At 38.2% G+C, this 25,614-nt stretch overlaps 1 protein-coding gene across 5 annotated transcripts in view; it reads left to right on the forward strand.

Annotated features, from left to right (window-relative positions):
• HMGA2 (high mobility group AT-hook 2) overlaps positions 1 to 25,614 on the forward strand; it is a 139,834-nt gene that overhangs the window by 11,770 nt on the left and 102,450 nt on the right. For 3 of the 5 annotated variants that reach the window (XR_008650085.2, XM_055237055.2, XM_055237058.2), the window contains exon 3: positions 1,511 to 1,561. Coding sequence is in view for 4 of the 5 variants with exons in the window: in XM_055237055.2 (XP_055093030.1) it covers positions 1,511 to 1,561 (51 nt within the window). In the remaining variant the exon portion in view is untranslated. Of the gene's footprint in view, positions 1 to 1,510; positions 1,562 to 5,097; positions 5,161 to 5,554; positions 6,488 to 25,614 lie in introns of those variants that run through there. The other 2 variants (XM_055237060.2, XM_055237059.2) reach the window with 2 other exon arrangements.

Here is a 25,614-nt window from a genome sequence, read left to right on the forward strand (position 1 = left end):
CTATCTAAGACTTAGTTGTTCATCTACAAAATAAGAGAAATAATAATACCCACTTTATAAGGCTGCTGTAAGGATTAACGTAACACATGTGACTGACAATCTAGTGCCTGGGATATTTTAAATGCTCAATATGTGTGAGTTAACATTACAATCATACAGAGTTTGGGTTAATTCATAGGACCTGTTGGATAGTAATGCCAGATCAGGGAGATAGTATTAGGTGAGAAATGTTGTGGCTTATTTTATCTCTTATCTACCTGTCTATCTGCCTATCCATCTATCTGTTTTTCAACTATCATGTAAATCTATCTGTTTTTACCAGGCAGATTGAAGAGAAAAAGAGGAAAGTTTCATTTGGCAGTGTAGACAGTCAGTATCACTGTACCAAGTACCCCCACTGGCTGTTACAGTCAATATCACTGTACCAAGTACCCCCACCGGCTGCTAACTCAGATAACAAAAGTAAAATGTGGAACAAGGTATCCTGGTTCAAGTTACCTGTATTTGTGTGTTAATATAGCCATGGATGATTCTTATACATGAAACAATATGTACTAAGTTTTCTTTATCCTAAAAAGTAGGAACACATGTTTTTATAGATGTATGTGATATGTGTGTGTATTGGTGTGTTGTTGTGTCTGAAGATTGGGCTAGGGCTGACAAAAACAGGGAAAAACTAATTGCTTTATAAATAATGTTAACAACTGTGATATCAGAAAAATCTTCTGTGAAGTAAAGCAATGAAACAAACTCTCAAGATAGAAATGTATTCGTGTTAAGTGTGGGATTATTGTTAATAAAGTACATTTTTAATTAATCATTATTGCTAGGCACATAGAGTTTTCATCACTAGGACAAACTGATGATTTCTGCCTGCTTTTTTTTCCTCTGCTTTAGGTGAACTGTTTGACAGGTGATTGTTTCAGGCAAGGAACATTAAATTAAACATGTAGAAGTGTGCAAATGTTTGTTATTTTGAATTAGAATGCTTGTGTATTCTTTTTCACATTGGTACTTGCTTTTGACTACCAATATAGGTGGAAGAGCTTTGTAAATTGTAAAGTAATATATCAATATTAATTTTTGCAACTTTAGTTGTGACATGGAAAGAATCTTGATCATCTTAAGAAATATTAATTTTCTAAAATACTAACTTATGTAGTTACAGAATGTGGGAATAATGTTTTTAATATGGACAGAAATAAAAGCAAAATAGCTTTTGAAAAAGCATTTTCATGTATTTCAGAAGAGATCACTACAGGGGGAGTCTTTTAGGGTGAGGGTTGCATAGATACCTCTTTACATCATGCAATGAAGAAGAATCTACTCAGAAATGTGGAAAAAGATTAACCTTAGAGGAGACGAAGTGTGTTAAAAAAAAAAAAAAAAACAACGATACGTCATCTGCAAAGCAGAACATTCTTATTCTTACTTCAAATGTGTCCCTTGGTGCAGTACTTATAAACAATGTCAGGTAGAAAACTATAATGACTTCCTTTTTCATTTGCAGAAAGCAGAAGCCACTGGAGAAAAACGGCCAAGAGGCAGACCTAGGAAATGGGTGAGTAATAAGATATAATTTTTCTTCTTTTTTTGAAAAGAAAAATTTCTGTTGTATTAAATGAGAAAAGTTTTATTTCGTCGATTACATGAATTTCCAACTTCTGGTTTGATGAATCTTTGAAAGGGTTAAGGCAAGACACAAATTATCATCAGTTCCTACCACTAGGCTCCAGGTGTTTATGTAGAACACTTTTCTTTCCTGAAGGTGGACTCATTTTTCTATCTCTTATCAACATCAAAAGAGGCTCCACTCTTCCTTCAAATGGGGTAACAATGAGATGATTTGTTCAGTAGATTGAGTAACTAAAGTTAAAGGGTATTATGAAACCTTGGAAGTTGATTACAAATGGTGATAAAATTCATACACAATGTGTATGTGATAACTTTTTAATGTTTTTCTTTTTCTTTTTTTTTTTTTTGGTTTTCTCCATGGCTTTTTTTTGGACACATCTCATTTTCTAGGTGGTTTGTGTTTTCTTTTTCACATGGCTTTGTTAGGAAGCAAGGGTTTATTTCGAGTTTTTCTTGCTTCCCTTAGTAGTCATTCTCCACATGCAAACATTAGAGATAGCTGTATCCATACAAGTGCATTTGATCCCATAGGCACACAGATCCTGTATCTTCTGAGGCCAGAAATTCAGTGGTCACTGAAGAGCTTTGCTAATTTTACTGCTTGAACTTTGTTTCTTTGGTTACTGTGTTACCCATGTTCTTCTGGTCTGTCTTTCCCACTGACGGAGAAGAGAAGTCCTAAAAATGAATGAAATTGTCTCTCAAGAAGGATGAGGGCATCCTTTATACCCAGTGTTGCATATGATGGGTTCTTTGGCTTTCCTTTTTCCTCTCTCCCAGTTCTTTCTTCATGCTCCAAATTTTAAAAAGTTTTTTTTTCTGTTATGCTGGATTATATGTTCCTGTTTGCCATTCTTTTCTCCTCTAGAGTTCTGCATCACTTTCTATTTATACTTTGGTAATTGCCTTTCATTTAATTTATTCATCTTGTATTTTTCCTCTGCTCAACATGTGTTGGGATTAGATTTCTTAGCATAAGGAAATGGGATGATCTTTAGATGAAAAACATCTCAGTGTTAAAGTGTAACCTTAAAGTAAGTATATTTCATTCAACCTTCTGTTCATTAAATTAGTTCTCTCCAAACCTACTTATCAAGTGGTGATCATCTAGCCTGTGCTTGATTACCTTTAAAGTTAGGGAACTTGCTACCTCTCAAGGCTGCCTCTTTCTTCTAGGAAAGCTCTGAACATTAGAAAATTACTCCATCTGACTACCTGTAACTTCTGTCCACTGTCTCTAGGTCATCCTCCTGGGAATATACAGAGTAATTGTTTTCACTTTCACTTATGATAGCCCTGCAAACGGTTGAGGACAATTAACACATACTGTTTGTATGTATCTGTGTTTGTATGTAACACATACTCCAGTTTTCTCATTTTTTCCCCATAAAGGAACATTCTTGTTATTCTTTTCTGAACATGTTTGTTCTTTAATCTTTTGAAAGATGTCACCTAGAACTAAATATCATATTTCAGGTATGGGTTCCATAAACAGTGGGTTTATCACCTTCCTTGTTGTACATATGGTTCCAGTTATCGATTGCTACTTAGTTAACCACTCTAAAACTTACTAGTGTAAAAAAAAACTATTTTATTATGCATATGGATTCTTTGGGTCAAGGATAGGCAGGGTAGAGCAGAAAGTCTTGTCTCTGCTCTATGATGTCTGGGGCCTCCACTGGGAAGACTCAAGCATCAGGGGATGACTCTAATACTTGGGATCCAGAATCTGGAGCTGTTTCACTTACAAACCTGGTGCTTTATCAAGATTGGCTGGAAATCTGGGCAGATCTGGGAGTGCGTGCACTGGATCACCCGTACATGGCCTCCCCAGGGTAATCGGCCTTCTTACATGCACTCAGGGCTCCCTCTGGGAATTTTCTGGTAACGGAGGAGGAAGCTGCAAGGCCTTTTTTGCCTTAGTCTCAGAGTCAAAAACTGCTGCTTCCATTATACTCTAATGAGCACATTGTTGACTAAGTTGGTACTGGCATACATATCAAATAGAGATCTGCTGTTTTCTAAGCATCAGAACTCTGAAAGGACATCCCATACCATTGAACTAATTAATAAGAAAGACATGTATAATCTTTCTAATAGGCAACATAATAGAAAATAGATGAGTTCTTTGAAGCCATGGGATTAATATGGCTAAAATGAAATAAAATAAATTGCAAGCAAATACAGTGGCAGTTAACCAGCAAACTAACCTCCATCAAATGGGGCCTCTTAACTCTCTCAGCCTTTCATCTCCTCTGCCTTTGGGCTGTCCTATAATGGTCACCAATTCACCTCCATAAGTTAGAGTCCTGTCTTCTCAGAACCTTCCTATGGCTCCACATCTGGCCAGCTAATTAATTACAGCCTGCCCTAGTACTTCGAAGTCATTCAGTTTACATCTACCTTTCTTTACAGTTTTCCTTCTCACCACACATCCTTAAACAGTTGATGATTCAGCCAAGCATGAGTAAACTATAGAGCAATTAAAGGATTTATATGTTTTTTTTTCTTAACGGGTTCTTGCTAATTTAGGGGGGATCTGGATTCCAGGCATCCGATCTTCCTGCTGGGTAAGAAGCACATGTGAGGCCTCCACCACAGAAATCCTTGCCTTTCTGAGAATAGCTGGGCCATTTTCTTTGACTCTCCTGGTTTCTAATTTTTACTGGCTGTGAGAATGGAAAATATTATGTGGTGAATTGTTACAAGTCCCTGATTTGGTCCCCAAAGAAGAGTTGTTCTACTGAGAAGAGGAAATAAAAGGAAATTGTATATTTTTTCTAGACAGTGTGTTTCCTCTTTGCTTGTATATCTTCTGTTGGGTAGAGTATGCAGCCAGTCACAGCAAGGCATTCCGTTCAATGGCATTCTTTGCTGGAAAGCTTGTACTGAAGAAATAAATCATTGCATTTTCCATAGGAAATGGGCTTATACTTTATAGCAAGTTCAATTCTTTCCAACAGTGTCATTCACCGATTTCCTTGAGTTAGAGATATATTTTTGAACCGACTGGATTCATTAGGTATATGGGTTAGAAGCCAAATTGTTCCCCTTTTATTCTTGTGGAGTATTTTGCTTTGTTTTAAAGTTCTTGTGCTTCTAAAACTTGTTCCAGTAGATATTATAGATTCATGTAAGAGGCCTGGGAAAAGACACCTACCGAAGAATCCTCTGATGTGATGTAATTGGGATCTGTATGGGTAGGTGCAGGAGAGAAACTTGCATCAGTCTTGCTTTCAGAGGGGATGAAGCATTGGCCAATCCAGTGATCTAATGAGTGTGTTAATTAGATTTGCTTAAGAACACTTCTATTGTTTAATTCCCTTCGTCTTTTTTTTTAATCCCCCTAGTTTGAACTGGATTTCAGATCTATTGTTTTTATGAGGTGGTCTGATTTTCATGTGTGTGTGTGTAGAAGAGGCTAGAGGTAAACTGGGTCTCTTTTTTCCTTGCTTTTTATAGTTAAGAGCTCAGGCTCTGGATTCAGATGGCTTGGGTTCAAATTCTGGCCCATCACTTAGCTAACTGGAGTCTTGAGAAAATCACATGACCTTTAAAGGTCCAGTTTCCTCATCTGCAAAAGGTATATTTCTCATAGAGTTGTAAGGATTAAATGAGATAATGCATGTAATGGGCTTAATAAAGAGCATGGCACATAGGAAGTGCTCAGTAAATGTTGGAAATTATGATTAATTTCACTGTACACTTTCATTTTGACATTAGCTGTAGGCTAAACCTTAATTACTTACAGCCACCAGTAGTTACACATAGAATGAAGTAACAGAGTTATATGTCAAACTAACCAAGTACCCTTGTTAGTATCATTATGTCCTCAATATATTTATGCTAAATATTAATCAAGTTTAAGAACTGCTTATAAATAATACTAAAGAACATTTTAATTCTCTTTGCTATTAAGGGGGAGTTTTACATTGCAGCTTAGAAGCCTTTCTTCCAGTAGTAGAGATTTGGTGTCATGTGGTGTTCATCAGTTTGAAAAGAAGTATTTCTGCTGTTTGCCTCAAGATATACATACAGAGATGTGCTGATTCTCAGAACTTCTATAGAATTCCATTAGCCAGTCCTGCCAATTGAAATTTGGCATTTAATATTTGCATTTTTCTATTCTTGCCTAGGAAAGGAGCTCGTCACATACCTAGTTTAGTGATGGAAAGTATTTGGAGAAAGTTTTAGAGAGTGGGGCTCAGGCTCAAGAATACAATGAAGTAATAAAGTTGTTAACTTCATGTATAAAAATCCTCCATCCAGATGTTGCTTAGTGATGCAGCTAGTGCTTCTGGAGGAAAAGAAACAAGAACCAAACAATGAAGAGTACATCAATGGGAACAAGTGATACTTTTAGGTGTTTTGTTCTCAGAATATTTTAAAAGAAAGGAAATTAACAACAGAAGAAAAATATTTCCCAATATGAATTAATGGTTTTTAAAAGAAAAAAATCTTTCTGGAGATACTAAGATTGATCTAGAAATTGATCCAAGGACCAGATGCTTAAACTTCACTTGAATTGGTCACTAGAAAGATCCCAGCAATCCCCAGCTGGTTTCTCAGGCTGCTGATTCCCTTTATTTGGTAATGGGGTGTATGCAGTATGTTGATTAAAAAGTATGCATTTCCATTCCATTGCTTTTGAAGGGGAGCAGTTGTCTTTCTCTTATTAAAGAGCTTGTGATACACAGGAAAGTGATGTAATTTTATTTATTAGTCAAACGTGAGGATTCTAGATAAGACAACAAGGGTTTTTTTCCCCTAGTTTGTAGAAATCTAGAAATTTAAGTGACGATTTGAGGATCGAGAAGGGAGAACTGAATCAAAATAAAATCTACTACACACATTCTTTGGTTTCGGAATTCCTTGGCTTTATTCTAAAGATCCCAAGCATTGATGTATTGAAGAACCTGGAAATCTGATTTTGAAGCTAAAACATTAAGTTTTCATGTCCATTACTTTTTCCCTCCAGAGGTTTGCTACTTAAACACACACACACACACACACACAACAAAAACTTTTAGCTGTTTGTAATTTAAGACTTCCCTTGTTGAAAGTGGCCAGGCATGGTGGCTCACGCCTGTAATCCCAGCACTTTGGGAGGCCGAGGCGGGCAGAACACTTGAGGCCAGGAGTTCGAGACCAGCCTGGCCAACATGGTGAAACACCATGTCTATCAATAATACAAAAACTACCTGAGTATGGTGGTCCATGCCTGTAGTCCCAGCTATTCAGGAGGTTGAGGTAGGAGAATTGCTTGAACCTGGGAGGCAGAGGTTGCAGTGAGCTTGCTGATCATGCCACTGCACTACGGCCTGGGCAACAGAGCAAGACTCCATCTCAAAAAAAAAAAAAAGAAACTGAAATATATAACTGCAATGTTTAGAAAGGAATATCCAATAATGCAGATTGCAGATAATTGCAACTTTGTACTGGAGTCGGAGGGGAAGAAATAGCTTTGATATAACATCAAAAACTGTCTGCTAATGGAATATGTGAAGGTGAAATCATTTTCCCTTAGACACTTGCCATTATCACATGCTTTAAAAAACAGGAGATGCTCTTTTTAAAGCAACTGCATTTTTAAAATATATGCTTAGTAATTAAATATAAATTTGCTGATGCATATAATGCATTCAAAGTTGGTAAGTAATGTTTTCTGAAACTATCTTTTCCTTTGCAATATTCCATGATAAAAATAGAGTACTTTTCAAATTTTTTCCCTATGGGGAAAAGTAACTTAATCTTATTTTAAGTTTACCACAAGATTCACTAAAATGATTATTTAAAATTAAAAGATTAAATATGAAAACACTAATAAGTCATATCTAAAAGGCAAGAATTGAATTTGATCATTCATGTTTTGGTTCAATACTAACATCTTTTTCATTTGTTTTAATATGTAAGTGCTATTCTTAATTATTCTGTTAAATGAAGACTTTCAAAAAAAGAGATTGATAATCTGCCCTGCTTGGTCAGCCAGTTCATCCAGTTTAGCATGGCCAACCTCTACCAGACCCTAACCATTTAGGATTATAAAAACATTGACTGCAGAGTCTGAAGCTCCAGTGGCTTTGCTGCTGTGCCAAAATAGCATCGACTATCACCAAGGAAGAAGAGATTTTTCTCACTTGTGTGGAGTGGCAAATTCTAGACAGGAGGTGGTTCATAAAAATATCTTATTTCTCCATATGCTATCATCAGATCAATAGAGTCCTGGCCAAGACAGTAATCTCAATTTTTAATTCTAATAAAATGACAAATGTACAATCAGTGACCATTTTGTATGACGACAAACGTATGTTAAGACTTTCCTTACACAGCGTGCTATCCCTACTCCCATACACATATTTACCTATATTCACCTTACTGTAAGTATTTATGGATGGTAGTAAATATTTCTAAAAGGTTGGAAATCCTCATGCTGTATATTAATAAAATTAATATGCCACTTTTTTTTTACTAGGTAAACAAGTAAAATGATTATATTCCAGGAGAACATTTTTGTTGTATTTTTAAAGGTGGAGCCGGCTTTTATAAGGGTTTTTGTTTTTGTTTTGTTTTGTTTTGTTTTGTTTTTGAGACAGTTTCTCTCTGTCATCCAGGTTGGAGTGCAGTGGCACAATCTCGGCTCATTGCAGTTTCTGCCTCCCGGGTTCAAGTGATTCTCCTATCTCAGGCTCCTGAGTAGCTGGGACTATAGTCCCACGCCATCATGCCTGGCTAATTTTTGTTTTTTTTAGTAGAGACGCATTTTCGCCATGTTGGCCAGGCTGGTCTCAAACTCCTGACTTCAGGTGATCCTCCCACCTCAGCCTCCAAAAGTGTTGGGATTACAGGCGTGAGCCACCGCTCACGGCCTTTAAGATTTTTTGTAAAGATCAAGGAATTCCTGATTCTAAACTCTTCAATACTTGACATAAACATTTAAACATTTTTGACAAAAGATGGGATGAAATCAAGCCTACTCCTTGTACTCCAGATTGAAAAAAGGACCTCTACATTTTGATGGGCTGAATACCTTTGGGCAGGTTGCTTAATTTATCCATGCCTTTTCTCATGTTTAAGTGCCTGACAGGAACATTCTGTCCATAACTGATGGCTGTCAAGCATTTACGGTTGTAAAACACAAAAACCTTTATTGCTCCAGCCAGCTCTATCATCCAGGGACTGATTATTGAGTTTGTGATGATCCAGCCTCTTGTCCCCTTCTTTGCTTTGTTTTCTCTGCTCCCCCCGCTGCCTGCCCTTTGGCCATTTCACTGCTCATTAGCGCCTCCACCAGATGGGGGCAGGGTCAGGAACAGGGGGTCAGCTCTGGTAAAAGGCTTGGTAAGAAGGATGCTGAGAATAACAGCCAACATAAGGTTTTCAGATTATCTACATCCAGGCTCGCCCCCAACCCTGTCCTCAGGAATCACTGAATGCAGCCATGACACTGAAATTTGTTTTTCATTCATTATTTTTTCATTCTTATAATAAACGTGGTTTTATAAGTTAGTTAAAAAGTCTTTTTCAGGAGGCTGTAATAAACAAGAGTCCCTTTTGAGCATTTCCTTAGTAAACGATGAATGGCTGCCGGTCAAGCTTGTTCTGGCAAGTCTTTCGCCTCTGTTCAGATTCAGAAGAATGGCATCGAATCTATGCTTACATTAGACTCAGGTTGTGGAACGTAGTTCTTTCAATTCAGGTTTAGAGAATTTGTCTTATGATGCTGAGAGAGTCCTCTTTGGGTGTTAAGAGGCCACAGAGCTAACCCTAACTATATGACCAAAGAAAGCCCATGTTATCACATTGTACTGTAATTTCAGTGCATTAACAGAAAATGCACCTCGAGTGCCTCTTTAAACGTGATGTTGTGCAGAAGGCACAGCATGTACAGGACAGAGATAGAGACAGAGGCTACTGAAACACTTTTTTTTTGTTGTTCACCTATTTGGTTGCTTGTCTCTTTCTTGGCTGGATCATTTAAACCCTAGAGCTCCAGTTCTGAGACCCTTTGATTTTGTGATTTTCCCATTTGTCTAAACATTTTGCCAAAGCTTTCTGACATTATTATGAATCAAGTCTGTGCTGGGTCCTAGGGATGTCACGGCTGACAAGATAGGTGGGGCTGCCTTTGGGGAATTTATAGTCTGGGGAGCTCTAAAGAGATAACCTGATGCCTGCCAGGTAAATTATTATTCTATGCTTTAGATGTTAGGAGGCTAAATTAAATTACAGTTTTCAAGTATTTTGAGCTCTTTAGAATTTAAGTCCTTCCATAGAAGTAATTATATTGCTTTCCAAATCCTAATGACACACTATTTGAATTTACCTATATTAACACCATAATTTGAATGTACATGTATATGTATACATACATACTATATATATATATATACACATACACACACACACACACACTTATACATGATATATGAATTGGTTGTGCTATGTGCTGTGTGCCTGGGGTAACATTCTCTCATCATCATCACAGCAGATATTAAAGCTAATACAAAATGTATACAGATTTGATTTATCAAAGTAGTCAAATTTCATCTAGTTAGTATTGGCTTAAAAAGACGGGTGTTAAATCGTCAGGTACAGGCTCCAAAAAGAGGGAAAAAAAGGGAATCAGAAAAACCAGGAAAATTCTGTTGAGCCATTTAACATATGGTGATCTTATTTTTCCTCTTTGTGCTTACTCAATATAATTGATGTTTATCAAATAATTTTAAAATCACCAGGTCTTATAGCAACTTAATTATATACTTTAATATTTCTGAATACTGCAGCCCTTTGTGTTTTAAAATGAGCTCTTTGAGGGTTGGGTGCATATCTCCTATTTATCTTTTTACCCTCAGCACCTAGGACATAGGAGGGAATTCAGCAAAGTGATTAAGAGCTCAGACTGCCTGGGTTCAGGTATCAGCTTAATCAAGGCAAGTTGCTGATCATCCCAGCCCCAGTTTCCCTGTGTGTAAAACAAAGGGTAATCATAGTTTTTGTCTGGTAGGATTGTTTCATAAGAATTAAATGAGAAGCCATCAAAAAAACTTTATTCAGCATATGGCAAGCTCTCTATAGGTCATAATTGTTGATGTTAGTACAGTCCCAAGCCCATAATGGTGCTTACTAAATGTTCGGTGAGTAGGATGACAGTTTTTCTTTAGTGTGTACAAAGCATGGCCTTTGAATTTTTGTTTTCCAGTAATGAATGTGGATTTGAATTACATTCTTTGACTTAAAAAAAAAAACCAAACTAATGGTTTGTATTTCCAAAGAGGCTACAGTAGGTTTTTTTAAAAAGCACAACCTATAGTCATCAAAGCAGTATTTGTAATAATTTTGAATTCCATCTTATGCCTCTCCACTAAAGAAGTAAGCTGCTAGCCACTGTCACCCAGGCCCAATAGAAACTTCGTATGTCTTGCCCTATATTAATGTTTCCATTCCCTCACTCCTGGAAATAGAATTCTGCTTTCCAAAATAGACTCTTATGCTGTACCTTAGAAGGATTTTTGTCACAATTTTGGATCATCAGAAAAACAGAAGACAGCTTTATTGGCCAAACCTCATGAACTAATTTTCTAAGGTAGTTTCTCTCTCTCTCTCTCTTTTTTACAAAAACTTATTTTAATGGCCTATCTGTGTCCCATTTTCTTTCTGTTAATTTAGTACTAATATGAGAATAAAGAAAAGTAAAAAGTCAATAACTGTATTTGTTTCTTTCAAGGGCATTTGAAAGCACTTGAAGTGATACATTAAGGCAGTAGGGTGTACAACTAAAGATTTGCTGGGGACGACAATCTGAAACCCTAGGTTTATGTCAACATGGGAGTAAGTACTTCACAGTTAGAATAATAGGTAGCAATGTTACATAACTTAAAAGTTTAAGCATTACCAATAACGGAAGTGCAGGTTTAATAAGTTCCCAGAAAACCCAAATATCTTCAATATTAAGGCAGTTCCCTGGTGCAGGAATCACTAAATCCCAAGAAGGTGAGGTAATAACTGTATGTGCATGGAGGAACATGGACTCATACGATTATGGTTGGTAATGTTCTAGAAAGCACTACTTGTTTTGCGGTCCCTTATTATTTCCTGTTCAGAATGATTCGCGTGTCAGTGAAGATACGTCCTACTCAGTTTGTGTCAGAAGCTGATCCTTGAGTGTAATTTCCGTATTACAGGATCTCTGTCCCTACATTTTCTTTCCTGCCATTATTCTCTCAGGTAGTCCAACTTCAGTATTCCTTAAATTCTCTAGTGGAAACTTGATGAGGCATTCGCATGCCTGGGCCCACTCTCCTAGGGGTGGAGTTAGAAAGTATGTACATGGCCATCTCTGTGGCCCCTCATTCTCTTGAGGGATGGACATTCTTGGCACTGGATGCACACCTTATAAGTTTTAAGGAAAGGATGAAAAGGCAATGAGTGATAATGCTGTCCATCTTATAACATGTGCATTCTGTGCTATTACTAAATCTAAAATTTCTCTTTTAAGAGAAAGTACAGTTTGATTTACAAATCAATAAATAAATCCCTTATTCCCCTTTCATATCTTTGGACTATATATTTTCCATATATATTTGGTGAAAATTATCTCATTCCCAATCCTAATTCTCCTTATTATAATTTATTTCATAGCAATGTGGTAGAGTTTAATGACATTGTTTGGATTCGCTATTGAGATTTTCCTAAATAAGAGTGGTCATTTCCACACTACCAAACCAAGACAATGGTAGGCTCTGTATTTTTTTTTGAGGCTGGAGTGCAGTGGCGCGATCCTGGCTCACTGCAACCTCCGCCTCCCAGGTTCAGGCGATTCTTGAGCCACAGCCTCCCGAGTAGCTGGGATTACAGGTGTCTGCCACCACGCCTGGCTAATTTTTGTATTTTTAGTAGAGACAGGGTTTCACCGTGTTGGCCAGGCTGGTCTCAAACTCCTGACCTCAAATGGTCCGCCTGCTTTGGCCTCCCACAGTGCTAGGATTACAGGTGTGAGCCACTGTGCCTAGCCTCTATTTTTTATTTAGTATTGCCCTTCCTCTATTGGTAGTTGACTTTTTTGTGGATATTAAAATTTGTCATCAAATCAGCCAGGCTTAAAGTTTTGTGCTTTCCGTCCTGTTTAGACAATTGATGAGCTACATAAAACCATTTAAAATCCATAATTTTATAAGCAATAAATAGGTAATTTTTTCTAACATACAGTCCGCCTTGCTATTAAATCACTCATCTTAGTGGAGATCAGTTGGGATCCTTTTCAACTGTTAAGACCTGTGGGAACAAAACTGTTACAGCCATGACCCTATTTGCACTGTTGGAAGTTCTTAGGGAGCCACAGTATTTACAGGAAACTAATTCACACTAAACTCACTTGTACTGCATTGTTTCCTGCTATGATAAAGCACATGGGTTATGTATATTATTGCTTTAGCAGAATGATCAATGCACTTGGACTGTATAGTGTGAGAGAGCTTGGCCTTACATAGTCACAGTATGAAGAGACCGAATTTTTTTTTTTTTTAACTAAAAAAAAGACTTTTCTGCTGGGATTGTAATAATGTGGTAAGTATTCAGACTTACTATTTGCTATCTTTGAAACAAATATATTACAATAAACATTTAGAGAAGCTGACATTTTATATCCATAAGGCAAACACAAAATTTCCCAATTTGTATGAAAATTTGGGTGTTTTATCCTGTGGTTTTTTTTTTTTTATTTTTGAGTCTGAGATATTTTTGTGTCCAAGAAAATGTTTAGATTAATTCACTTGGAGTCTTGAAGTTATCTTTGGTAGAAAAACATCCTTATGTGTATGAAAAAAGCAATTTAGAAAGGAGATTTCATGAGCATCCTTGACAGTGGTGTACAAGTTTAATCGTCTTTCCTGTGACAGGAGGGTCTTCATGCGTTCAACCTAGAATTTCTCCTTTTACAGTTCTTAGTCCATTTCCTTTTGTCTTGTTCTTAATGGTGACAGAGAACATCTGCTATGTTCCTCTTCAAAACATATCTTCCTACTTGGGGTACTGTGAAGTGTGTGGACTTTGGGTCCTAACATATCTGCATTTGAGTCTGAACCTTATCACTTACTAACCTTAGGCCTTTGTTACCTCTCGGAGACTATATTTCTTCTTTTGTGAAATGAGGCTGGTAATATCTCCGTTGTAGTTTTAGCTAAAGTATCCAGTACCTAGTAAATGCTCAAAATACCATTATTTTGGCCTGGCACAGTGGCTCACGCCTGTAATCCCAGCACTTTGGGAGGCCGAGGCAGGTGAATCACTTGAGGTCAGGAGTTCGAGACCAGCCTGGCCAACAAGGTGAAACCCCATCTCTACTAAAAATATAAAAAATTAGCCGGGTGTGGTGGTGCATGCCTGTAATCCTAGCTACTTGGGAGGCTGAAGCCAGAGAATCACTTGAACCCGGGAGGCAGAGGTTGCAGTGAGCTGAGATCACACCATGGCACTCCAGCCTGGGTGACAAGAGCGAAACTCCATCTCAAAAACAAAAACAAAACCAAGAAATTAGACAGCTGTGGTGGCGGGCACCTGTAACAACAACAACAAAATCATTAGTTTTAAACCCTGTGAAAATATGTTGTCAGCTTTCCATTTTCCACAATAACATTCCCAAGTCTTTCTCACTATGTCCTGTTTTTCTAACCCACTAATCATGGTTCTGAATGAGACTTCAAATGATATGGCAGATGGAACACAACGTTCGTGATGAAAGGCCTTTCTGACTTGCATTCTAACTTAATGAATTTCTAGCTTTGTGACCCTGGACAGGTGACTTGTCCTTGAACCTGCTTGCTCTTATGTAAAAGGGGGATAATAATTGTCATATCTTCTTTGTCTTCCTCTCTGGGTTGTGGTCAGAATAATATAATAATTTGTAATTTACAAATAAAGCACCTTGCAATCATAAGGTTACAGCAGTAAGTATCAGCAATTAAAATTTCATACACTAGCTGGATGCAGGGGCTCACACCTATAATCCCAGCACTTGGGGAGGCCAAGGCAGGTGAATCACCTGAGGTCAGGAGTTTGAGACCAGCCTGGCCAACGTGGAGAAACCCCATCTCTACTAAAGAAAAAAGTACAAAAATTAGCTGAGCATGGTGGCGCACTGCTGTAATCCCAGCTACTCTGGAGGTTGAGGCCAAAGAATCGCTTGAACTCGGGAGATGGAGGTTGCAGTGAGCTGAGATTGCACCACTGAACTCTGGCCTGGGTGACAGAGTGAGACTCTTTCAAAAAATAATAATAATAATAATTAAAATTGCATACACTACAATAGGGTGAATGAAATTGTTCCTGTTATTTATATAACTTCTAACACTTAGCTTGCTATCTTCAGCTTTTCCCTTGTCTTATCTAATGGTTTATGAGGCATTTACTCTTTTTCCATTTCCATCTGCTCTTATGGTTGAAAGTCTAAAACTGACAACTTTCAGATGTATCACAGAGACATATCAAAAGAATTCCAACGTGAAAGGTATTGGGTTAGTGTGCAGAAGTAGTGAATAAATAAGCAGAGTTGGGTGAGGTTAAGAGAGTGCCAGATGATCTAAGTGGTAATAAACAGGTGAAGTGCCCTGGAGAGAGAGATGAGCAGAAGAGACCTCTCCAGTAGTAGACATTCAAGAGGAGGATTTTAGAATTCGTCTCCTAAGACAGTCACTGCCAAGTTCCAACAGAACATCATGGACAAAACATATCTAAATTAGAAGGAAACTTTGGGACATTGAGGATTGCTTGGAGTGGAAGTGACCTGGAAGGTTGCAGTGATCCCAGGCAGGAGAGGACAATGGCCATGTCTGCAGTGGTACAGTCTGAGGGGGAAGGTTGCGGACTGATGTGTGGGGAACTGGGAGTGTGGCACTGGAGAAGGCCAGTTGGGAAATTGATTGCCCTAGCTGTGAGAGCTGAACCATGAGGACTGTCTAAGAGCACTGAAGCTGGGGAGAAAAGAAAGTAGCGTGGACATGGTAATGCTTAAATGAATACTTACATGTGATACTGGCTTAATATTTTAAATCTATTGAATATACTGTTCAAGTTTATAGAAGCAAGAAACTTCCCCCCATATTTGTACTGTGTTAATCTTTTGGTTTCCTTGCCTCAATTCAGCTTTGTTTCATGTTTAATTATGGGGCTGAAAGTACATAAGTTTGAGTAGTCTAGAGTGGAATGTGGTTAAATATCCTTGCAGATTACTTTACGTGTTTCAGTATTCTAATAAAATCAGCCGCAGTGATCCATATGGGATTTGTAGATGCTGTTTTCCCGAGGCCCTTTTCTCTATGGCTGTCTGTGACCTTAGCCATTGAATCGCTTAATCGTTTTTGGCCTCCTAAGTCAGTGATTCTGAGCGGGCAGAGTGGTAATGTGATGTCATGTCTGGGGCATGAGCCTGCATCCTCGCCGCACAGGGGTCCCACCCTTCCTGGTCTAGGCAGCTCAATGCACAGTGCTTGGCGCATCGTGAGTGCTCAATAAATTCAGTTGCTTTTCCCGTCTCTCTCTGGATCTCAAATAGGAATATCCAAATTTGAGAATGCCACCAAAGCATTAGGTTCCCTAATTAAAGTCCATAGTAAAAGCTGAGGCAGATGTGTGGGAATGCAGTTCCAGACACTGTAGTTAATCTAGGAGAGATGATCGCACTGTATTTACAACAAGGCTTCCCATGCTCATGAATCATAATAAGAACTCTTACAGGATTAATGAGTTTTAACTTAATGCAGAATTTTTAAACTATGTGTAATGCTGGGACATTTCAAAGTGTTTGTCATGAAAAATGGCTAATGGAGATACACATTTCGAGATATCCTGTGTTCCACCTACGTTGTTTGTTATCTTGTTGACATCTTCTGTTCCTTTTACAAAAAGGTCAGAAGGAAGGCCCTCCACATTTTCTGTAGATTGCTAGATAAGAGAAACATCAGGATAGAAAGGAACATTTTGGTAGCCTTACACATTTATGTTTTTCAAAATAAAAGAATTCTTTAAATAAAACTTTCTTTCATGCCCTTTCTCTGGTAGAGAGAAAAATTAGCCCCCTTTTCTTTCAGAGAAATGCCTTGTGCGCTTTGCCCAGTTTTCCCCTAATGCTGGCATTTTGTAAAACTGTAGAACAAGATCTCAATTAGGATGTTGACATTCATACAATCCATTCATCACAATTAGATTTCCCCAGTTGCGCATGTACTTATTTGTGTGTGTGTATGTGTGAGCATCAAGTTATATACAACTTTATCATATGTAGGTTCATGTATTCACTACCAGAGGTATTATTATTTTTTAAGTTCCGGGGTGCATGTGCAGGATGTGCAGGTTTGTTACATAGGTAAATGTGTGCCATGGTGGTTTGCTGCATCTATCAACCCATCAGCTAGGTATTAAGCCCATCATGCATTAGCTATTCTTCCTGATGCTCTCCCTCCCCACTCCGGTATTATCTTTTAAGACTGTCAGTTGCTCAGGAGTTTGTGGCACATCCCATGATGACATACACTACATGTGTCTTCTCTAAGTACACAAGAACTTTGCATGACTGTAGGAATGTGGGGAGAGGAATTCTGGCCCATGGTTCCTGTCTTTGGCTGTGCAGTTACTCTTTCACATTCCCTCATTATAAAGATCTGGCTGGCCCTGGCAAAATCATAGGTGGGCTTGGCACACAGCTAACTGCTTGCCTGAAGTAACTTACACTTTTGTACTGCATTCAGAGTTCTGCCAACTCCAGAGGCCAGGAAAGAAAGAAAGGATTGGCCTGGGAGTGTAACACACCTGCTTTTCCTGAGGGCACATACAACAGGCCTATTTGAGTACCTGCTTGCCCTTTAGGATATATTGAAACACATGCCTGTATTGTCCTGAAGTTGTGGATGAATACCTTTATCCCCTGGAAATTCCTTGTTTCACATAGATTTTAAATGTCCATGCGGGCAGATATTCACTGAGGAAACTGTCCTGTTAATTGTACTTTGGCTATCTGGCCCAGTCTCTAGAACAATTATAGTAGAACGATGTCATCTTGACACATTTAGGAAGAGCCACATTTGAGAATGCCACTGTAATGTTTTGGTTCCCCAAATAAAAATTGCATATTACAACCATGTCTCTCTCTTTCCTTTCTCTCTCTTTCTCTTTCTCTCTCACACATACACACACACACACACACACACACACAGCAAAGCTGTGCTAAGATGCAAACACTAGGCAGATGGCCAAGTTGCCCCTCCAGGCTAAATGTCTCAGGCCTGCACTCTAGTCTGAGAAAAAATGGATTTGCAAACAGCTCAAACTGTGAACATTAACATTTAAGAATGGCCAAGGTCTATTGCATTCCACTAGTCACTCCTAGAATCTGAGTGTTTGTTTAGGTAACCAGAACACAGATGATGATGATGATGATGATGATGATGATGATAATGATTGATCATAATAACTGAAGAGTAAAACACTATCAATGTGATCATTATGGGATTCTTTTAGAGAATACATTTAGTGTATTTGGACCCAAAGCCCTATTGGATCCTAAATCCCAGCTATGCTGTGGCATACAAAGAGCTGTTTTTTCTTTCTTTTTTCTTTTTTCTTTTTTTTGGACTAATGCTTTTTGACTATTGGCACATCAAATATCTACGAATTACAAGTAATATTCTTTATTTTTGGTGGTAACTATTATCTTATTTAAACAAAATCATGCTTTTGAATCAGCTGTAGACATCTTTGACAATCTTGGAAGTGCAGAAAAAGTTATACTTGAAAGAAAATAATTATAGAATATCAGCATATGCTGCTGTTGCTTCCATAGCAAACTCCTTTGGGCCTTACTCAACCAAAATAAATGTGGCCACATTGCTGCGGTAGGCATGGCTCAAGGCAAATGGAAGACTGCAGTTCTGTTTCCTGTGTCCTGCTTTCTGTCCCTGAGGTCCAAGCAATGCCAGAACAGTGAATTTGAAAGTATTAAAATGTTGGTCTGTGTGGTCCTTGGTCTTCCTAACTATAAAGCTAGACTTGGTGTAGAGGTTATATAGTTAAATCCTCTTATATTCTACAGGTGACAAAATGAAAACCCAGAGCAATTGTGTCCAGTTCAAGGCCACGCAACCTTGTTAGCTCTGACAAGAGCCAGGTTTCCTGACTTCTAGTCCATTGCTTTTCCCTGTAGCGAGCCGCTTCTTCTTGCCTCACCCGATCTTCCTTGCATTTCCATTGGGAATGTTGACCATAGTTTTGATAAATCTCTTCCTTCAGGTCCTGTGTTAGTTTCTTCAGGGCTGCCGTAACAAAGTGCCACAAACTTGGGTGCTTTACCACAACAGAAATTTGCTCTTTCACAGTCTGGAAACTGGAAGTCTGACATCATGGTGTTGGCAGGGCCGTGCTCTCCCTGAAGGCTCTAGGGAAGAATCTGTTCCATCTCTTTCCCTTCACTTCTGGTGCTGTTGGTAATCCTTGATGCTCCTTGGCTCTTGGATGCATTGCTCCCTTCTCTGCCTCCGTTGCCACATGGTGGTAACAGCAGTTCCTGTGTGTCTGTGTCTCTTTTCCTCTTACAAGGACACCAGCCATATTTGATTAGGGCCCACCCCACTGACTTCATCTTACCTTGATTATATCTGCCAAGACCTTATTTCCAAATAAGGTCACATTCATAGAGACAAGGTGGGTTAGGGCTCACTATATCTTTTTAGGGGACACAATTCAACCCATAACAGTTCTTTATAACTTTAAAGCTGTTAGAACCAGGCTGGTATTTGTAATGCATAATGAGAAACTGCAGTGAATTTCATTAAGTGTAAAGCATCATATCCAACATTTGTAGTTTGTTACAATAACACATTCAAAAGATTTATAGGCTGTTTTTGGTGTGATTTTTGGATTAATTCCCTCTTTTGAAGACATTTGTTGGGTTTAGTTTATTTTAAGGGAGGAATGAATAGACCCGAAAACACCTAATTTTTATTTTCAATTTAGCCTGGAAGCTAGCAAAATCTTTTGCAGAGAACTGAAACTGTGTCACAGAGCACCAGCACTGTATTTGTTATCATTTTGGCCTTCAGTTTTATTAACGCTTGTTTGATGTGTTAAGCCTCTAGCTAAGACAAAAAGACAGAACTTTAGGGTTTTTGTTTGTTTTAGCAGTAATAAAGTCTAGAATAAAATGTTTGCTCTATAATATTTAATGGTGTGTATTCAATTTTTAAACCAAAATTTAAAAGAAAGAAATCCCATTCTCATTCAGCACTGTCAAATGTATTCATTCCTCCAGACTTCACTAGTTGAATATAATAATTTGTGTGTATAAACAGTCTTCCTGACTGCATTCTCCTTAATATTCGTTTATCAATTTGGGAGGAAATTTCCAAGTAACTTTTATTTGTACCTTAAAAAAATAGTTTTAAACGAAGTCATGGGAATGGATTGCTGTGTCTTTTACTGACTTTTATATATGTGATTCCAAATCTCCTTTTAAATTAATGTCTTTTAGCTTCAAATATACCTCTTCCCATAAGGCTAGTCCCCATTTCCTATAATCTTACAGACCTAGGAGAACAATATTTTCCCTTCTGTCGTTTTGATAATTACGTCCTCTGTGCTCAGTGGTGGCCTATTAACTCACATGAATACCATGGGCTTGCAAAATAGCCTCAAATTTCCATATATTGGAACTGTGAGAATTTTCTATAATGGTGCTTTAGCAATAATGATGGAGGTGCAGGCATTTCCTGAGGATTAATGACCAGCTGGGAGGAACCAGTGGCCCTTGGCTCTGCCTCCCAGCCAGCCATTAATTCTAAGGAAATGTCTTTTGCTGAGGTCGTTATTGCTATTATAAGCTTAAAATGGAAAAACATAATAGGCGTATGAGTTATTTTTATGGGTTGATGCAGTTTCCAATGGTATGTACTAATTTGAGAGAATGAATGTGTATACATACAAGAGTAGGTCAGATTGTTAGACTCATCCCTCAGTATTCCATATGTTTTGTGACTGATTTTACAGTTCTCTCTACCTTTCTCATTTACAAAAAAAAAAAAAAAAAAAAAAGAAAGAAAGAAAATTTCATTCAGCAATTCCTAAAAGTATTGTATTCAGTGACATCTTTGGAAACACCAGTTTCTGTTATCAACTTCAAATAATAGTCAGGTTTTATGTATGATCTAAAGGGAAAACGAGTTTGTTTTTCAATCCTGTGATAATTTTTCTTTTAGAATGAAATGTTGCAAGAAATGAAAAATAAAAAAAACACTCTGTAACGATTTTGCTGTGCTTCTTTGATTTTTCTCTGTTTTTGTTTAACAGGTACTTTATATTTGTACCTTTACATATTGAATTCATGAGAGAGTTATGCACAGCCTAGTTATTCGACATTCCAGGGGTTTTAAAAAATGTATATTAAATATTGCAGTAATGGTGAATGCTTTAACATAAAACCACAAAAAACCTCCTAAAAATAAAGCCAAAGAGTCTAAATCTCGCTCACTGTGCTTCTTTCTGATTCTTTTTAAAAGCCAGCCCTTCTTGTACAGTATTTCTACTTTTTATTCTAATCAACTGGCCTGTTGCATTATTTTTATGTAGATTGCTAACAAGGTTTTTGAAGAAACATTCTTAAAAGTCATAAAAGGGAAAATATTGACAGTTCTGGGATATTGCCCCCCTTGACCTTTTGGAGAAATGTAGACAGCATCTCCCAGGCATGACGCCTAAGGATCGTGTTTATCTGTCATCAGTTGGTGACTCCATGTTTATTGAGCACTGGCTATAAGCCAGACTTGGTGAGGGACTGAAACAATTACAAGACACAGTTCTGCGCTGGAAGAAATAGGAATCAACCTAAGATTTCCTGTCCTCCTAGGTCATCAGGTTCCTGTCCCACTACTTTCCTTCCTCTACCAAATTCACTTATAGCCTCCAAGTAGTGTAACTATCAATAGCACCCCTTTCACTCCCCAAAGTGTCCTAATTTGGAGAGTAAGTTGTATGATCACCCTACCTACAGTCTGCCTGTTTTCCAATACACACTTTGTCCCTCCCCTGCTCTTGTTACATGTGTGTTCTGAGGCCACTTCCAGATTGTTCTTCCTCTGTCATTACTCCAGCATGTCATTGCTGTGCTCAGAAACTGCTAACTGGGTCTTCATTTGTGATTAAATAATACCATTTTTCTTATATACATGTAGCCGAAAGCTCTATTTCCAATATGGAAATAACTAAGAGTAAACATCCTATTCCATGAACAGGACAAACACTTTCTCACCTTCACTTTTACCTGCAATTTCTTCCCCCATTTTCAGCTGCTTAAAATCTTTAATCTTCAAAGTCCAGTTTAGACACACCTTTTATGAATTAGCTCCTTACTGCCCTAGTCAGAAGTGGGCTGTCTCATCCCTGGAGGAGGGTAAACACGCATTGCAGATGCTTCTCAACTTGCCATGGGGTTATGTCCTGATACACTCGTTGGAAGTTGAAAATATCATTAGTCAGAAATGCATTTAGGCCGTGTGCAGTGGCTTACTCTTGTAGTCTCAGCATTTTGGGAGCCTGAGGTGGGAGGATTGCTTGAGCCCAGGAGTTTGAGACCAGCCTGGGCAATATAGTAACGACCCATCTCTAAAAAAAAAAAAAAAAAAATTAAAAATTAGCCAGGTGTGTGGTGGCACGCACCTATAGTCCCAGCTACTCGGGAGGCTAAGGTGGGAAAATGCTTGAGCCTGGCATATCTAGGCTTCAGTGAGCCATGACTGTGCTACTGCACTCCAGCCTGGGCAACAGAGCAAGACTCTGTCTGAAAAGAAAAGAAAAGAAAAAAGAAAAGGAAAGAGGGCATTTAAGACATCTCACCTACTGAACATCCTAGCTTTGACTAGCCTACCTGAAATATGCTCAGAACACTTACACTGCCTACGGTCTGAGCATATTTACATTAAATATGCTCGGTACACTTACATTGGCCTACAGTCATCTTACACAAAGCCTGTTTTATAAGAAAGTGTTGAATATCTCATGCAACTTACTGAATACTGTACTGAAAGTGAAAAACAGAATGGTTGTATGGGTATTTGAAGTACAATTTCTACTGAACGTGTATCACTTTCACACCATTGTAAAGCCAAAAAATTCTAGTCAGGCCATCATAGGTCGGGGACTGTCTGTATGAATGCCTTGCTCTCATTATAGCATTCTCCATTTTCTCTTGCACTGGTAATTTTTGAACAGTTATCTTTACCAGTTTTGTAAACTCCTTGAGGACAGTTTTGCATTTTCTTCAAAACCTAGAACTGTGGTATACAGTAACTGCTTAATACAATATTTGTTAAATAAAGAACAAAAAATACGTGGCTAGGCTACTCAGGTCATTCCCACAAAATGATTTCTTTAAACTGCGTAATTGGAAGTTTTTGTTTTTTCAAAAAAGTATGTCTGCAGTATTATGTCATTAATTACTGTACCCTGAGGAATTACTGCTGCTGCTAATCTCTTGGATTCAGTACTTAGAGACATAAATATAAGTGACATTAGCACTGCTACTGTTCAATGGGATTACAAAATAGAAAGTAGACCTAGAAGCAGATGTTGGAAAATATCCTCAAAGATAACAAAATGTAGAATATCTTACTAGGCCTGGTTCAGGGACATAGGCTAAGCTGAAGCTGCCACACATGGTGTTTGACTTCATGGCACACTTTTCTGCAGAACTGGAAAGAGATGTGTCTACTTTGGGGCATTTTCTTCAAAATTAAAAAAAAAAATGTGTCTATGATTGATTTTAAAAAAAGATAATTTAGGCCGGGTGCGGTGGCTTATGCCTGTAATCCCAGCACTTTGAGAGGCCAAGGCGGGTGGATCACGAGGTCTGGAGTTCGAGACCATCCTGGCCAACATGGTGAAACCCCGTCTCTACTGAAAATACAAAAAATGAGCCGGGCATGGTGACACACGCCTGTGGTCCCAGCTACTTGGGAGGCTGAGGCAGGAGAATCGCTTGAACCTGGGAGGCGGAGGTTGCAATGAGCCCAGATCGTGCCACTGCACTCCAGCCTGGCGACAGAGCGAGACTCCGTCTCAAAACAAAACAAAACAAAACAAAACAAAAAAAGGTAATTTAAAGAAACAATACATGCTATTATATTGGATGGATAAAACAGAGAGTTCCATGTGACAAAACCTGTATGTAAACTTATTTCTTATTTTTTAATCATCGTTTTATGTATGTAGGTCATTATGGAACACTGAGTTCAGAAAATAAATTACTTTTCTTTTTCAAAATATTGCATTGGTAGTTTCATCTCATTTTAGGTAATATTGATTTATCCTAAATTGGTAAAAAAAAAAACAAAACTAGATACTATATATATTTAATTTAAGCACCTTGTAGTTCCATGGAAAACAAACTGATAAAATTTTAAGAGTAAATTGAGTAAATAAATATAGATTATACTTAAATTTTTTTTCTCTCTATGAACTGGCTTTGCATATATACTGTAACATTTAATATACCAACATATTTTTGGAAAAAAAATCCTTTTTTGTGCAACATGTTCCTTTTTTTTTTGGAATGAAGTTTCACTGTTGTTGCCCAGGCTGGAGTGCAATGGCACAATCTCGGCTCACTGCAACCTCTGCCTCCCAGGTTCAAGCGATTCTCCTGCCTCAGCCTCCTGAGTATCTGGGATTACAGGCACCCGCCACCACACCTGGCTAATCTTTGTATATTTAGTACAGACAGGTTTCACCATGTTGATCAGGCTGGTCTTAGTCTTCTGACCTCAGGTGATCCACCCGCCTCGGCCTCCCAAAGTGCTGGGATTACGGGCGTGAGCCACCACGCCCGGCTGTGCAACATGTTTCTAAGTGAACACTATGACTTCAGAGAGTTATACTGTTTTAAGAGAGTTAACAAAAGAACAAGCATTGGATATACTTACCTTTTTTCAAACGTTATAACAAATTTACCAAAACTCACCACACACACACACATACACACACATTCCACAACTTCAAACAACAGAAACTGGGATTCTGTCAGTCTCTGTGTCCCACAATCAGTACCACCACCACTACTACAGTTTGCTTTTATTATAGTATTATCAATTTTCTGCAAATAAGCCTAAATGTCTTAGGTAGTTCTACATTTTTATATTACACAGTAATTGAGGAAAAACTAAATATTTTTGAAAGTGCATTTAAAATACTACTTTAGAATAATTAATCTACTTGGATGTACAAAATGAAAGCCAGTTGTTAGAAATCTCTTATACTACAAAAATTAAAAAACTGTTAAGCATCAAGGATTAGACCTGTACTAGAAGCGTGGGTCACTTGGTGGATGACCACGTAACTCAAGAAGAGGAAGAGTGGATTTAGAATTCAAGATAGAGATGAAACAGTCATGTACTTAGTGTGTGTGAAGTTTAGGAGAGGGAGCTGAGCTGATGGAGCCATGGGTCGCTGTAGCTGAAGCCGTGGCTGTGGATAAAGATCCCAAGAGAATGTGGAAAATGAAACGTGATATAGAAAGTGGAGAAGAAAGGGGATATGGGGACCACTGCACACAAAGGAGATAATATAGGCTGTCAACTGCCGACGGCAGTTTGTGGACCAGTGGTCTTTACTACATCCTTCTCTGGCTGTCCCACCGTCCACACGAACTTACGCATGCTTCCCTTGCTCTACCCCACCCATGCTCAGCTCATGGTAATTGGCATGGCTGTTTCATATCTATTAGGTCACTAGACTGAGCTTACCATTGGGATAACCAACAACAGCAGTGAACCCTAAATCCTGACGACACTATCAGCACTCAAGTAGAGCTGGGGAATGAAACTAGAATTCTTTTGGGGCCAGATCATTAACTCATATCTAGTGACACCCCATTTTGCCTCTGGAAAAGTTAAGGTTTTGTTGTGCAATTAGCTTTACAGAATGGAGCATTTCTGTTGGTTTACTAAAACT

Source organism: Symphalangus syndactylus, chromosome 13 (assembly GCF_028878055.3).
Source record: "Symphalangus syndactylus isolate Jambi chromosome 13, NHGRI_mSymSyn1-v2.1_pri, whole genome shotgun sequence".
Lineage (NCBI taxonomy): Eukaryota > Metazoa > Chordata > Mammalia > Primates > Hylobatidae > Symphalangus > Symphalangus syndactylus.